At 41.2% G+C, this 17,308-nt stretch overlaps 1 protein-coding gene across 1 annotated transcript in view; it reads right to left on the bottom strand.

The window, feature by feature from the left end:
• LOC111954104 (multiple PDZ domain protein-like) overlaps window positions 1-17,308 on the bottom strand; it is a 73,715-nt gene that overhangs the window by 22,028 nt on the left and 34,379 nt on the right. Inside the window, 15 exon segments of the mRNA XM_070435819.1 lie at window positions 1,302-1,385; window positions 3,748-3,858; window positions 3,981-4,158; window positions 4,843-4,870; window positions 4,873-4,899; window positions 4,902-4,936; window positions 5,131-5,182; window positions 5,185-5,225; window positions 7,915-7,956; window positions 10,786-10,984; window positions 11,387-11,495; window positions 12,006-12,356; window positions 13,199-13,360; window positions 13,858-13,986; window positions 15,018-15,227. Of these exon segments, the coding sequence (XP_070291920.1) occupies window positions 1,302-1,385; window positions 3,748-3,858; window positions 3,981-4,158; window positions 4,843-4,870; window positions 4,873-4,899; window positions 4,902-4,936; window positions 5,131-5,182; window positions 5,185-5,225; window positions 7,915-7,956; window positions 10,786-10,984; window positions 11,387-11,495; window positions 12,006-12,356; window positions 13,199-13,360; window positions 13,858-13,986; window positions 15,018-15,227 (1,758 nt within the window).

Genomic DNA, 17,308 nt, shown 5'->3' with positions numbered 1-17,308 from the left:
GTCTTCACTATTATTCTACAATGTAGAAAATAGAAAAAATTCAGAAAAACCCTTGAATGAGTAGGTGTTCTAAAACTTTTGACCGGTAGTGTATTTTAAAAACTGTTGTTTGAATATAACAAAAAAAAGTAGCCTGAGCAAAACATCAGTGTTTTTWTTCTTCATGAGTTGTGATTGTATAAGCTTTGTCAGAGTAGTTACTGTATACGTTACACATAGGGAAAACTAAAATGATGCGGCCAGTGAGGTAGGCAGCCCGGTAATCGATATTCCACCCAAGCCTGACCACCTCTCAACCAGGAYCTGACTTAATATAGTCTGCCTGCCAGCCAGAAACCACAACAGKAACATGGCAGTGAACCTTGTGGTTTGGGGTACTGAACATATTGGCTATTGTGTTCTTTTAGCTTTTCCTGTTCATTGATTCTTTCTCAGTTCACAAAACTTTATGAGCTGGTATCCCAGGCAGGCACAATCTATTCCTGGACTCAAAAGCAATTTCAATGGTGATTTTCCACTGAGCATYCTTTTGAGWTCATTAGTAGAATTAATCTGGGTCTGGGAAACTGGGCCAAAAAGAAACTATTTTACACTGAGAGAGTATATTATACACTGTAGGATTGACCACCCAAAAGCAGACCTTGAGCAGCAAAAGGAGGAAAAAGCAATCAGTCTAAATGAAGTAAGATTGGGCACTGACAAAAAAAAATTCAAAGGCTCTAATGGAAAGAAGGGAATTTGGAGGCTCAAAAGTTGAAACACCTCTGTAGTTATTCAAATGATTCCAAAAATAAGTGACTGGTAATAAATGTCCTTGAGGCGACCAGTTTTTTTAAAGAAAATCAAAGTTGAGCTCTTTCTTAGAAGCCAAACAACAAATGTTTCTGAGAATCCTCAAGGGTGCTTTTGGATTATTCACTAGTGACAGAGAAGTGTAGAAGGCCATAAAGGGGAAACTGCTCGGAAGCATCAGAAACTGCTCGGGCCCATCTGTAGGTGGGCCCCAATGGCACCATTTAAAAGGGCAAGAGCAATACAGACCTGCCCATAGCAGTTAACCTTTGCAGCATATAACGTTTACCCTGGATGCAACCCGATTCCAATTTTTTATTGGGTATCTTTTTTTTGCACACACATACATACAGTAGTCTATAAGCAAGTCTGTGAACACTTCTGAATGAAGAGATAAAGCAATGTAGACTCCACTGATGTGCAAAGAAAAAGAGGAAGAAAGATCAAAAGAAACCGAGAGAGAGAGAGGGAGAGGGTGAGGGAGAGAGAGGGAGAGAGCGAGAGATTACCTGGCACATGTGATGAGGCAAGCGTTTTAAAGCAGTGCTGTACTCTATGACTGGTGAGGAAGTGGGGCTATAGCGGGACTTGGGCTGAGGAAGAGGTGCATGCTGGACTGGTTAGTGGAAGGTTGCGGAAAAGGTCTATAAAGCTTTAACCATGCATGCAAATTGATGATTGTGAGTTGTATGTCAATATACACAATAGACACAATTGAATAGGTACACCACCCCATTCACGAAAATGGTTTGCTCCAACAGACAGTGAGTCACTTGGCCATGGCTAGCTATATAAAGCAGGCACACAGGCATCGAGGCATTCAGTTACTGTTTGATTGAATGTTATAATGGGCAAAACGAGTGACCTAAGTGACTTTGAGCGTGGTATGATCGTAGGTGGCAGGCGCACCAGTTCAAGTATCTCAGAAATCTCCGGTCTCCTGGGCTTTTCACGAAAGACAGTGTCTCGGGTTTACAGAGAAAAAAGGGCAAATAACAGTGCCGCGCAGAACTGCATCTTGGAACGCACAACTCATCTTTCCTTATCACGGATGGGCTATTGCAGCAGACCAACAACACCGGGTTCCACTCCTATCAGCTAAAAATAAGAAGAAGTGGCTCCAGTGGGCATACGATCCAACACTGGACAATTGAGGAGTGCAAAAACATTGCCTGCTCCAATGAATCCCGGTTCCTGTTGCGTCATGCTGATGTCAGAGTCAGGATTTGGAGTAAGCAGCATGATTCCATGGCCCCATCCTGCCTGGTGTGAACGGTACAGGCTGGTGGCGGTGGTGTGATGGCGTGGGGAATGTTTTCCTGGCACATGTTAGGTCCCAAGATACTATTTGAGCAACATTTGAACGCCACACCATGTAGAATCCACGCCCCGGATAATTCAGTTCTGGAGGCAAAGATGAGTCCGACCCGGTACTAATAATCTGGCCACTGAGTGTATGTAGGCTATTGCAAACCTTGCAGCAATTCCAGTAGGATATTAGTTAGTCATGCTAGTGGTGCTTTCAAACCAATCAAGATGATGCAGCAAAAATACAGTCAGTCTAATGTTTTGTCATTTTAAGTTTCTGTTGAACTTTTAWTTAAATYGATCCTGACAAGGAATCTGTCAATTAATTGAATATAAGCAAAAGCCTTTCTCCCACTTCAAATCCGTCCTCTCACAAAGCGCACTCTCGGGTGTGAAAGCGCCCTAATAGCCAGTCATGCTTTTGAGGCCATGACACAGATATAGATACTGTAGCTACTGTAGTCTTTGTTGGATACAGGATGGTTAAGTAGCTTTTAGAATGGGATAATTCATGGTGAGAGATTAGGAAATCGCCGTCAACAAAACAAAGGAGATGATCGTGGACTTCAGGAAACAGCAGAGGGAGCACCCTGCTATACACATCGAAGGGACAGCAGTGGAAAAGGTGGAAAGTTTTAAGTTTCTAGGCGTACACATCACAGACAAACTGAAATGGTCCACCCACACAGACAGTGTGGTGAAGAAGGCGCAACATCGCCTCTTCAACCTAAGAAATTTGGCATGTCACCCAAAACCCTGACAAACTTTTACAGATGCACAATCGAGAGCATCCTGTCGGGCTGTATCACAGAGGGTGGTGAATCCTGTCGGGCTCAACCGCAAAGCTCTCCAGAGGGTGGTGCGGTCTGCACAACGCATCACCGGGGGCAAACTACCTGCCCTCCATGACACCTACAGCCCCCGATGTCACCGGAAGGCCAAAAAGATCATCAAGGACATCAACTACTCGAGCCACTGCCTGTTCAACCCGCTACGATCCAGAAGGCGAGGTCAGTACAGGTGCATCAAAGCTGGGACCGAGAGACAGAAAAAGAGCTTCTATCCCAAGGCCATCAGACTGCTAATCAGCAATCACTAACTCAGAGAGGCTGCTGCCTACATTGAGACACAATCACTGGCCACTTTAATTAATGGATCACTAGTCACTTTATACAATGCCACTCTAAATAATGCCACTTTAATAATGTTTACATATCTTACATTACTCATATCACATGTACTGTATATACTGTATTTTATACCATCTATTGTACCTTTGCCTATGCCGCTCGGCCATCGCTCATCCATATACTTACATGTACATATTCTCATTCACCCCTTTAGATTTGTGTGTATTAGGTTGTTGTTGGGGAATTGTTAGATTACTTGTTAGATATTACTGCACTGTTGGAACTAGAAGCACAAGCATTTTGCTACACTCGCATTAACATCTGCTAACCATGTGTATGTAGCAAATAAAATTTGATTTGATTTTGATTTGAAATTAAGTATTGTTGTTGAAAGACATTAACCACACAGCCAGCATGCTAACACAGGGAGCTAGGAACACTTAGGAACACTTAGCTAGCATGCTATCACAGTAAGATAGCATGCTAGCAGGCTAACACAAGGAGCTAGAGGGCTCACCCTGGGCCTGTGGACGATACTCTGAACCAGGAACACTACAGGGTTTCCTGCCCTGCGGATGGCCTCCACAGCCTGCTCGTGACTGGCATCACTCAGGTCKACACCGTCCACCTGATACATTCCAAAGAAACAAACAAGTAATTCATAGGTTATTACTGTGCAATTACCATTTCGCCATGTTAAAGTAAATGCATGCTAATCTCTATAGTGTGAAATAATATTGATTGGTGTACCTCAACAATCCTATCTCCAGTCTTCAGGGTTCCATTGCGGCCGGCGGGGCTGTCCTCCATGATGTGTTTGATGAAGATGCCCCGCATCACCTCGCCGTTGCTAAGGCGACTGCCCATCCCTCTGCCCCCCACAATGCTGATGCCAAGGGACTTGCCCGCTTCTCTTTTGAGCTCCACCCTGAGCGAGGCAACACACATTGTAAAATATATTTMTAAAGGGTACTGTATTGTGCCACTTCTTGGGACAGGGTTGGGGTTATTATAATGTCATTTATTTGCATACAAAGTAAAAAATAAGAAGTGACATTGAATGAGGAAATGGGTTGTGTAAAAATCTCACCTATCGAATACAAATTCAGGGAAGTACAACATTACAGAAGGTTCAACAATTGAGAATGGAAATGATTGGGGCATTGTGGCGGGTCGGTAAATTAGGTAGACTGGATATGATTCTCAGTCATTTAGATTAGGAACCGTGTCAGTTCTGCAAATTGGCTACATTTCTATCTGTGACTTTCTAAACGTTGTAGCTCATTGAGTTAGCCTCAGCTATCAATAACCCTACTCCTGGAGTGCTACAGTGGTTGCTGATTTCCTCTTATAGATATATATGCAGGCTCTAGCTCAGTTCCAAAGCGGTATAACTAATGCTTGCTGTCCAAACACTGCTTATTACTTATTTACCCAATCAGCTTTGTTTCCTTAACGTTAAAGTTGGAAAGAGGGTACACCCCCCATCTTTAGTGAAGAGTGAAAGCCTTCAATGGCGCTGCCCCCATGCAAAAACAGGCTTTGTGCCAAGGGCATGTTGTTTGTTCAACTCTATGTTCTGGTCCAAGCCAAAGTCCAACTTCCTACTCACTTCATAGGCTGGTTCCAGTTACTGAAGGTGCGGTCTGTAACTCGCTCTCCTCTCCTCTCCATCCTCCCGCTCAGGAAGTTCTGGGATTTCTCTTCTGCAAAGAGACAAACTATTGTAAACCTGTGGTTTGTTCGTCGACTTGTTTTGTCTGGAGTTAAACAAAATAATGTCGTGAAAGCCCGGTCTATGCTGGAAAACAAAAGCATATACGTTTACTTAAGGCATCGTTATGAAAACACTTTCTATAAATGTATTGCTTCTATAAAGTTTTATAAAGTTTGAGCTTACATTGGGGCCGGAGGTGCATCAGAGCAGATGTCATCTTTAGGCTGCTCCAGCTTGTCTTGTACTCCTCCAGATACTCCACAGGGACATAGGTAATGCTGAGAACACACACACACACCAATGAGCCTCAGCACTCCTCCGAACAACAACCTGACCAAGATTTGCCATCATCACTGCAAATACCCCCAAAATATATAACCTATTCATAAACATATGAACGGGGAGTTCAACCTGTGTGCAAGCATGTCAGAATTCATCATCAGGAATGATATGATCGTTTAACAAAGCATTAAAGTGGAAGTGTCTGCATTCATATGCACCCGATATGTCAGAATGAGCCTTTTTACAAAACAGCCTTTTATTTATTCACAGACGTCTAATTTACATTGTTCTCTCCCGTCCAATTTACCTCTGCGGCCCAAGATTGCAGGAGGGGAAGGAATGAACTCTGTAAATTTCTCCGGCAATGCATTCTGCCTATCATGAGCCCAAGGTGAGCCGTCAATGGATTGAGTGTGGGAATTCTTTCCAAAATAATGTCAGTGAGTTTTGAAGGGAACATCAATTGGAACACGAATTCTTAATTTACTGGAATAGTAGAGAACGTTCCAAACTATTAAGATCGAATGAAAGGGAGTAAGAAAAGCGCATAAATCCGCTTTGGTAATCCCAGTTTCAAGCAATTAATCATCAGTAGTTGTTTCTAAAGCACACACACACACATTTGAGTGAAGATGACAGATCTAAAAATGATGGAATGACTCATACTTCAACATTAGGACATGCAGACACTGAGGTACTTGAATCCCTGTTCATTCAAACAGCAATTCAAATGCCTCCAAAAACAGATGAAGGAAGAAATAAGGGAATTAGTGTGTGATGGGTGGATACAGCATAGACGAAAAATGCAAAATCAATCGTTATCCCCCCCACACAAATGGACCTGCATGCCCAGTTGTCAACGAGAGACATGTCAATAAAGCGTTAAGGATGAAGTGTTAAAAACCCATGGTTATGGTGCAGTCAGTGGAGAGACTTATCCAGATACATTGACTGTGTGTTGGGACCGGGGCTAATGTGCTGTATGTAGCCTATACAATTATCTAATTAGTGAACTGTAATCTCCACAGATGTCCACATTATTTGATTATTAACGAGTTAGAGGTAACAGTGCATTTAGCTAAGAAATCTGTTCTGTTTGCTCCATGAGAAAGCAAAAAAATTAACTATTCAGATTAAGGTTTGTGTATGGTTGATATACACTATGGTTGATATAAACTATGGTTGATTTAACTATGGTTGATTTAAACTATGGTTGATATAAACTATGGTTGATTTAAACTATGGTTGATATAAAACTATGGTTGATTTAACTATGGTTGATTTAAACTATGGTTGAAAAATAAATAGTTAGGTTTGATTTAAACTATGGTTGATATAAACTATGGTTGATTTAAACTATGGTTGATTTAAATATATGGTTGATATACAGTATGGTTGATTTAGACTAGGTTGATTACAGTATGGTTTTGATGTATCAGTATGGTTGATTTAAACTATGGTTGATTTAAACTATGGTTGATATACAGTATGGTTGTTTAAACTATGGTTGATTTACAGTATGGTTGATGTACAGTATGGTTGATTTAAACTATGGTTGATATACAGTATGGTTGATATAACTATGGTTGATTTAAACTGTGGTTATTTACAGTATGGTTGATATACAGTATGGTTGATTTACACTATGGTTGATTTACAGTATTGGTTGATATACAGTATATGGTTGATTTAAACTATGGTTGATTTACAGTATGGTTGAATATACAGTATGGTTGATTTAAACTATGGTTGATATACAGTATGGTTGATTTAAACTATGTTGATTACAGTGGTGTGATTTAAAACTATGGTTGATTTACAGTGTGGTTGATTTAAAACTATGGTTGATTTACAGTATGGTTGATGTACACTATGGTTGATTTAAACTTGTGGTTGAATATACAGTATGGTTGATTTAAAACTATGGTTGATATAACAGTATGGTGATTTACAGTATGGTTGATTTACAGTATGTTGATGTACAGTATGGTTGATTTAAACTATGGTTGATATACAGTATGGTTGAATATAACTATGTTGATTAACTATGGTTGATTTAAACTATGGTTGATATACAGTATGGTTGATTACACTAGGTTGATTTACAGTATGGTTGATTAACATATGGTTGATTTAACTATGTTGATTTAACAGTATGGTTGATATACGTAGGTTGATTTAAATATGGTTGATATACAGTATGGTTGATTTAACTATGGTTGATTTACAGTTGGTTGATTTAAACTATGGTTGATATACAGTATGTTGATTTTACACTATGGTTGATTTACACTATGGTTGATTTACTAAACTATGGTTGATTTACACTATGGTTGATTTACACTATGTTGATTACTATGTTGATATACCAGTATGGTTGATATAACAGTATGGTTGATATACAGTATGGTTGATTTACACTATGGTTGATTTACACTATGGTTATTTAACACTATGGGGTTGATATACAGTATGGTTGATATACAGTATGGTTGATATACAGTATGGTTGATTTTCAGTATGGCTGATTTTCAGAATGTGTTGTAACGTCTAGATCTGGATAAAAGTCCCTTCCACGGACAGGTGATGACACTCGGGTGCAGAAGTGAGAAAATGTGGACAGAGAGGAAACAAAGTGGTAGATTTTGTTGCAGACCCGTCAGCGTGGGAGTTAGCGGTACTCACACATAAAAGGGGCACAGATCGTCCTCTGGGGCACAAGCAGATCTAGAAGGTGAAGAGGATGTTATGCATCGCGGCTAACATACTGGAATGTACTGACATGTTTAGCGTTAAGCAAGCAAGACTTGAGATACCGAAAATGATGGTGCCCCAGACTTTAATGTAGCATCCCTCGAATGCATGGAGAGAATACAATTTAYGAATGTAAAAGGCCTTAGTGAGTTGTTCAYATTTCACCATTGAGCATCTGTGTTAGGAGTCCAAACGCTGTAGGAAGCTTTTCCATATGACTGGAAGTCCTACCTTCATGTAGCCTACAGTATTCAACTGGTGGTGTTCATCAGACATGTATGTACGGTAGCCTAAATGCTATCATGCTTTGGATGGCACAAATTTTAAGGGATATTAAGGTGCTCTCTGTGACTCACAACACTGYATGACAATGACATTTCCCACTATCGACCTGGCTAAAAGAAAACRGTGAGCTCCTTAACACAATTTCTACTACATTATAATGTTTACTGCATGGTTCATTAACAGGTGTTGTGAATTTGTATTTGTTTATTTATTATGTTTGCTTATTTATTTGTTTATTTGGATCCCCYTTAGCTTTTGCAGAAGCAGCAGCTACTCTTCCTGTGGTCCACAAAAAACCCAAAGCCCAAAGTAACAAAACACTGGCACACTGACAGAAAAGTCACACCYGTTTGTGAGGTATGTGTATTAGGCATCTCAATTCAGTTCAATTAAATGTGTATTRGGATGGTTTGGTAAAACAGTTAGCTGTTGTATGGGAGATGTAAAAGTAGAAAACAAACTGTTTCTACGAGAGATGCCGAACAAATAGCCTTKATGGGATCATCGGGAGCAATTTAACCAAATGCCGTACACTACAAAGCTTCACTTGATCATAATTGTACACATAAGCTATAGAAAAGCGATCAAATCATTCAGAAAACAAAAAATAAAAGGGCCATATTTGATCGAGACGCGTTTATTTAGTGTGATGTCAGGTGACGTGTAACTGACTCTATAGTGGTGTGTCTATGTACAGCACCAGTCAAATGTTTGGACACACCTACTCATTCAAGGGTTTTTCATTATTTTTACTATTTTCTACATTGTAGAATAATAGTGAAGACATCAAAACTATGAAATAACACATATGGAATCATGTTGTAACCCAAAAAAGTGTTAAACAAATCTAAATATATCTTATATTTGAGAATCTTCAAAGTAGCCACCRTTTGCCTTGATGACAGCTTTCCACACTCTTGGCATTCTCTCAACCAGCTTCATGAGGTAGTCACCTGGAATGCATTTCAATTAACAGGTGTGCCTTGTTAAACGTTATTTTGTGGAATTTCTTTCCTTCTTAATGCGCTTGAGCCAATCAGTTGTGTTGTGACAAGGTAGGGGTGGTATACAGAAGATAGCTCTATTTTGAAAAAAATAACAAGTTCATATTATGGCAAGAACAGTTGAAATAAGCTAATAGAAACGACAGTCCATCATTACTTTAAGACATGAAGGTCAGTCAATTCGTAAAATTTCAAGAACTTTTKAAGTTTCTTCAAGTGCAGTCGTAAAAACCATCAAGCGGTATGAAACTGAATGATGAAACTGGCTCTCATGAGGACCGCCACAGGAAAGGAATAACCAGAGTTACATCTGCTGCAGAGGATAAGTTAATTTGAGTTAACTGCACCTCAGATTGCAGCCCAAATAAATGCTTCACAGAGTAACAGACACATCTCAAAATCAACTGTTCAGAGGAAACTGCTTAAATTAGGCCTTCATGGTGGAATTGCTGCAAAGAAACCACTACTAAAGGACACCAATAAYAAGAAGAGACTTGCTTGGGCCAAGAAACACGAGCAATAGACATTAAACCAGAGGAAATCTGTCCTTTCGTCTGATGAGTCCAAATTTMAGATTTTTTATTCCAACCGCTGTGTCTTTGTGAGAGGCAGTGTAGGTGAACGGATGATCTCCGCATGTAAGGTTCCCACCTTACAAGCATGGAGGAGGAGGTGTGATGGTGCTTTGCTAGTGACACTGTCAGTGATTAATTTTGAATTCAAGGCACACTTAACCAGTATGGCTACCACAGCATTCTGCAGTGATACGCCATCCCATCTGGTTTGCACTTAGTGGTACTATCATTTGTTTTCAACAGGACAATGACKCAAAATACACCACCAGGCTGTGTAAGCGCTATTTGACCAAAGACAGTGATGGAGTGCTACATCAGATGACCTTGCCTCCACAATCACTGGACCTCAACCCAATTGAGTTGYACTGCAGAGTGAAGGAAAAGCAGCCAACAAGTGCTCAGCATGTGGGAACTCCTTCAAGACTGTTGGAAAAGCATTCCTCATTAAGCTGGTTGAGAGAATGCCAAGAGTGTGCAGAGCTGTCATCAAGGCAAAGGGTGGCTACTTTAAATAATCTAAAATATACAATATATTTTGATTTGTTTAACACTTTTTTGGTTACTATATGATTCCATATGTGTTATTTCATAGTTTTGATGTCTTCACTATTATTCTACAATGTAGAAAATAGTAAAATAAAGAAAATCCCTTGAATGAGTAGGTGTGTCCAAACTTTTGACTGGTACTATATGCTTGTAGAGAGGAGAAAGTTTTGGGTTTTGGTCTCCACAATATTATCCTCTGACTTTACATTGTAACAGAAAAGAAGTGTGTATCAATGTGTAGGGAATCTAGGGAGAATATATTTGAGGTGAAATCTGCACTCTTRGTGTTGGAAGTAGGTGGATATTTTAATGAAGGCCTATAGTGAAACCATATAAAACAGGTTTCCATGGACAAGGTATCAAAACACTGAACATGTTGCCCTAGCCCTTACCCCAAGTCTGGCCCGATGAGGGAGTGTCTCCGGAGCATGGCGCGGGCCTGGGTGTTAGTCAGGTTGGCCATGGACTCGCCGTTGATGACTAAGATTAGGTCCCCCACTCCCAGACGGCCGTCTCGGCTGATGGAACCWCCGTGGATGATGCTGCGGATGTACATCCCCAAGCCATCCTTGATGGAGCTCACTGTCATTCCTGTAAGGATGACAGTGACAAAATGCACAACATTCCCAAAGACCTGGAACCTACAGTATAGGAAAAACGCTTACCCATGATTATGTGTAAAATCTATTCAATCCTGATTCATAGCTGAGGCCCCTATGCTCCACTTGGAGCTAAACGCAATAAGCCAAGTAAGTAATTTTTTTTTTGTTACAAGAAATACAAATACTACAAATGAACTGAAATACAACACATTTAATAAGTAATATCCGACAACCCTGACAGATATAAAGCACATAAAAGCATAATCATATATTTTGCTAATTTAAATACAATTATGGTATGTAAGGAGGAAAGACTGATAAAGTGAAGGCTGTTGTCTATACAACAATTACTCATCAATATACAACATATTGCCAAAGAAATAATACAAACCGAGACTGGAGTTGCCCTTGACAACAGTGATTGTCCTTTCAAAATGACTCCCAGTGGTTATAACCTCATCCCCTTCCTCTTTGGACTGCTTTACAGATGGCTCATCCCCCTTGAGAATTACGATTCAATAAAAAGTATTCATGAAACAAATGCGAAAATATTTTCTATGGAGGAAGTTTAAGTACAGAATATAAAAATGAATAATAGTGACAGAATGAAATTGAGGTCATCTAAACTACCAGGGAGGTTAGGTGGAAACGATTAGTGAGGGCCAGGGAATCAAACATACAAAGTAAGGAAGGGATTCATCTTAAAATATTTTCAGTGATGCCATTACCATAGGAAAGTAAGTAATACCTAGGAATGTGATTCTAGTAAAAAGTAGAATGTTTCAAACTGGTTGGGTTATCATTATTCTCGAAAATCCAATCAATTTCACATTGGCCTGTGATCAGTCCAGTGCATTTCGACATGGGTTGAACGTAACTTGTTGCATTTCAATTTCCTGAGCATTGCKGAGGACCGATTTACTCATGCTTGTTTGATTACGAGGCACACTCAATGACATTCAATGGCAAAACGAAAGATGGCACGGCTCTTCAGATCAAGGCTCGTTTACCTTCATTAAGCCTTCCATCTCCCCTATGTCCTCAACGGCCATGGTGGACTCCACCTGAAAATGGAGAGACTGCACCGGCTCCCCCAAATCATTCAAACCGGGCTCAGGGTCAGTGTACGGACTGTACGAGTTTGACAGATCCGACGGCTCCATTTGGGTTAAGTGATGCGCCAGGTACTGATCGGAGCTAGTTAGTGCGTTGTCGTCAATCGTTAGGGCGTGACCTCCAATACTCCTGGGCAGGGGGAAAACGATGGGCTTCTCCTCCGGGGAGAAGGGTTCAGTGTCGTCCGCAAGGCCGAACAACGTCACCAAGGGATGCTCAGTCAACAAGTCCAGGCGGGCACTCCGCTATGTAGAAGAAGAAGAAAAAATGACGAGTCGAAATGGAGGTTACACCTCGTTAGTTTCTACCTCGGTCGCCGTTCTGCACTCCTCCTAATGAGCCATTGAAAAGCCATCAGTAGCTGACGGGGAATAGCAATAATTACAGTACAGATGATTGTGCGCGATGCACCAAATATCTCTGTATTATCTCCCTAGATATAATTCATGAGACCCGAACTGTATGGAAATGAATCTCTTCAGGGATTCCTTAAGCATCCGAGACGGCACAATAAAACTTGGAAAAATAAATCCTTAGGAGAGGAAACTGTGGAATAACTGCAACAAGCAGAAATGCTGAGAGCAGGACTGAAGCACGCAGCGGGCCATATTATTCTAATAGGGTAGTAATAGCTTGATAAGATGAAGTACAGTATCTATAGATAAATACTAATAAAAAAAAGGATCAACCATTCATACATAAGGACTCTGGAGGTAGGACTCTGGGGAGTGACAATGATCTACAAGCTTATGCAAAATGTGAGACAAAAACAAGCTAAATGCATACAAAGAAGCGACTAAAAACCACATAAACATTTTATCACTTCAATATAGCTGACAGTTTGATGTAGTCAAACAATTATAGCACAGCACTTCTAATGTCAACCCCGTATGATAAAATAAGCAACTTATTTTGATTACGCAAGGAGTTTTCTTAGTGAAAAGGGCAGCAGCTTGCTTCAGTGAAATTCAAACAAATGACAGGGAACAGATACTGTTTTTGCATTGTAACAAGCTTTCTTAAAATTGCTGACTGTAATGGCTTTAAAATTGACTCAGCTAACCACAGTGCACGTTTGTTGGCCTACTTTGGGTGTGGAGGACTGCAAGGTAGTCTGGTAGTCCATATCGGCGCTGCAGGTGCTGCCGTGGAGGGCGATCATGGATGCCTGTAAGGTGTCATCCTCATTGCCAGAGAAGCGACGCTCCAATGCCCTCTCATCGGCCAGGTCTCCCTCATTGGAGTCAATCTGCACCAAAGAATGTGAATGTAGTGAATTAGATGGTGAATATATCTCTCTATGCCATGGATGAGCTATCCATTCACGGATAGCTTTGTTAGTGCCATGAGAGCTATTTCTAAAGGATATTCTAACTCCGATATTGGACATTGTTGCTCTTTCCCATTGTGTCTCAGAGTGTTTAGTCGAGTGATACTCCATACATTGTTTGTCTTGTTTTTTGTGGCTAAATTTTGATTAGATACTATTGAGTTTTGCATTAAATTAAATGCACTTGATACAAGATTTTAAAGGATGCATTTTAAAGTTACAATGGTTATTTTGTGTCTTTAATTTTCATTGGTCGTTTTTTCTTGTCCCTCAATTTCATTAGTTAATTTACATTTACATTTCAGACTCTTATCCAGAGCGACTTACAGCAGTGAGCGCAATTTTTTGGGGGTACTTTTCGTCTTTGTACTTTTTTGTGCATACATATTTTGTACTTGTCCACAACGGCGACTAACCAATGCAGGCTCTGCCCGGAAAAGGTGGTCCTCCGCTGGCTCCTCCTCATCGCTTTCTTTAACCAGCAGTGTTGAAGATAAAAAAAAACAGATTCCAGAAGACGACGGACTGTCCTCTTCATTGTATGGCTGTGGAGACAGGGCAGGAAATGGGAAAAATCCCCAGGAAATAATACTGAGGAAATTCCAATCATTGTCTACAGGTTTCAAATTCCTAGTCAAATATGATTGTAGTTGGGTTGTTAAAAAATATAAATGAGGTTGTTAGTAGCGAAAAGCATGTGTTTTAACGGTTTGATTTGGTCTGCATGGTTTTGTCTGTAGTTAGGAATGACGGGCTACATCACAAGGTAATATTTCGGTAAAAAGTTATACATGGTTATTCGATTTCCAAAGGTGTTGCCACAGCTTTGCTTTAAAGGACCTTTCGATCTTGATTTTGTCTAATACGATGCCCGGAGAGAGAGAGCGCGAGAGAGAGCGAGAGAGAGATAGATAAAGAAAAGAGGGAGAAATTGAAGAAGGTATTGGAGGATCAAACTCAATTTGGAGAAGCAATACAACAACCCCCCTACATTCCAGGAAAGCTTGATAACTCCACAGAGGCTTCCCAAAGACAATGTAATCCACCCGACCTCCAATAACCTTGACATCCCAGAACCAGAACTTACTGTATGGTCTCATCATAATGGCAAGCCCAAGAGAGAGAAATGTAACTTTAAAGCTGAAAGAACGCGGCCAATTTTCACAGAAAACAAGACTAGAAATCCCTCAGGTGGTGAATGTGTTTGTGGACAACCCCTTTTTTTAACAGCTGCCTCAAGGCATTTATGTACAAGGAGTCCAAGCAATATGACACAAAGGGCAGGGATGTTTGTGCTGCCTTATGCTGTTGTCAGGGAGATTGGAGTTGAGTCAGCATGCAGCCTAACTCTACTGCCTTATCAGCATGAATAATACAAGCCATCTGTAAGATGAGCCCTCATTATTGGGTGGCCACACACCAGAGAGAAAACGCACACACAAATGCTCACATACATATAACACACACACGGGCACACGGAACACATTGCACCCCCACCCCCTCCCTGCACACACACACACAAATACACACACACCAGCCTCTCTTTAGGACAAAAATCACAATAGGGTTCCCTTACAGGCAGTGGCTTGGCCACCCCYATGTGAACCATGCCGATGTTGGCCCCCTTCAGTGCCTGGACGGCTTCCTCCAGACTGGCGTTGTCCAGATTGGTGCTGTTGACGAACATGAGCCGGTCGCCTGGCAAAAGCCTGCCATCCCGTTCGGCCACTCCTTCTGGCACCAGAGAGCGAATCACGATCACCGTCTTGGCCGGATCCATTGGGTCCTATTACAAGATCTGTGTCAGTGAAGTCAATGGACGCACTCGACAGATAATCTTATACAATAAGGACTAAAATCTATTATGTACTTTCAGTTGGAGGATTTGTTTATTCTAAATGTTCTGTATATCAGGTGTTCGAAACTAAGAGTAAGCCATTTAGTTTTAAAAAATACAGTGCATTACAGTGTAATGAGTCAATTATGCTATTTGTTGAACTTCATTTCCCAGAGGGCAAAGGTCCTAAAGCTCACATGACCACTTCCTCCCAAAGTAAGAAGTCAGAAACGACCTACAACAACAACTAATTGAAGTGAATGATAAGTAAATAAGTAAATTCTATAATTTGGGAAAAATCATACTTGACTAGCAAGCAGGGTTGGGTAGATTACTTTCTAAATGTAATCCGTTATAATTACTAGTTACCTGTCCAAAATTGTAATCAGTAACGTAACTTTGGGATTACCCAAACTCAGTAACGTAATCGTATTACTTTCAGTTACTTTTAGATTACTTTCCCCTTAAGCGCCGTTAGAAGAAGAAAAAAATGTATATTTCCAATTGAATGACATCTATTGCAGGATAAATCAATGTTAGAGTTTACATAGCTTGCCATAAACGGATGTTACATTTTACTTTATGGGATGGTTATGTGGGCTTCTTCTAACCCATCCTTTTTTACTACAGATAATAATACGATTAGGCTATATCTTTACATTAAAAACCAAAGTTCGGTCAGATTTCCAGTAATTACAATTCATCATTTATTACCCCTTGATCTTCAAAAATAGGACTTGGAAATATGGAATTATAGATTAGCCACATCGTTATTAGCCTACTCTGTTGTTTATGATTTTGTTGTCAGAGGACTGATTGTGTCATGTTTTGTCATTGATCATCATGTCTTGTCCCTGTGCTTCCCTCTGCTGGTCTTATTAGGTTCTTTCCCTCTTTCTATCCCTCTCTCTCCCCCTCCCTCTCTCCCTCTCTCGCTCTCTCTCTCTATCGTTCCGTTCCTGCTCCCAGCTGTTTCCCATTCTCCTAACTACCTCATCTACTCTTTCACACCTGTCCCCTATTTTGCCCTCTGATTAGAGTCCCTATTTCTCCCTCTGTCCTTCCGCTTCTGTCCTTGTCGGATTCTTGTTTGATGTTTGCTGTTCTGTGTCCTTGTTCCGCCCTGTCGTGTTTTTGCCTTCTTCAGATGCGCGTGTGAGCAGGTGTCTATGTCAGCTACGGCCTGTGCCTTCCTGAAGCGACCTGCAGTCTGTGGTCGCGTCTCCAGTCGTTCTCTCTACTGACGAGAGGATTTCAGTTCCTGTTTTGGATTAACCTAGGATAATATCCAGGAGTATCTTTGTTTGTTAAAGACTGGAATAAAGACTCTGTTTCTATTAAGTCGCTTTTGGGTCCTCATTCACCAGCATAACAGAAGAATCCGACCAAGATGGACCCAGCGACTATGGATTCTCTCAACACTGCCGTCGAGTTCCAGGGAGCAATGCTCGGCAGACACGAGCAGGAATTGTTTGCTGCTCGTCATGCCGTTGAGACCCTGGCCGCTCAGGTCTCCGATCTCTCTGGACAGTTTCAGAGTCTTCGTCTCGTGCCACCAGCTACTTCCTGGTCTTCCGAGTCTCCGGAACCTAGGGTTAATAACCCACCATGTTACTCTGGGCAGCCCACTGAGTGTCCGTCCTTTCTCACCCAGTGTGATATTGTGTTCTCTCTCCAGCCCAACACGTACTCAAGAGAGAGAGCTCGGATCGCTTACGTCATATCACTCCTTACTGGTCGGGCTCGGGAGTGGGGCACAGCTATCTGGGAGGCAGGGGCTGAGTGTTCTAACGATTATCAGAACTTTAAAGAGGAGATGATACGGGTTTTTGATCGTTCAGTTTTTGGGAAGGAGGCTTCCAGGGCCCTGGCTTCCCTATGTCAAGGTGATCGATCCATAACGGATTACTCTATAGAGTTTCGCACTCTTGCTGCCTCCAGTGACTGGAACGAGCCGGCGTTGCTCGCTCGTTTTCTGGAGGGACTCCACGCTGAGGTTAAGGATGAGATTCTCTCCGCGGAGGTTCCTT

The sequence above is a fragment of the Salvelinus sp. IW2-2015 genome, linkage group LG3 (genome assembly GCF_002910315.2).
Source record: "Salvelinus sp. IW2-2015 linkage group LG3, ASM291031v2, whole genome shotgun sequence".
Classification (NCBI taxonomy): domain Eukaryota; kingdom Metazoa; phylum Chordata; class Actinopteri; order Salmoniformes; family Salmonidae; genus Salvelinus; species Salvelinus sp. IW2-2015.
Note: the sequence above shows the minus strand (reverse complement) of the source record. Positions and strands in the feature narration are given on the sequence as shown.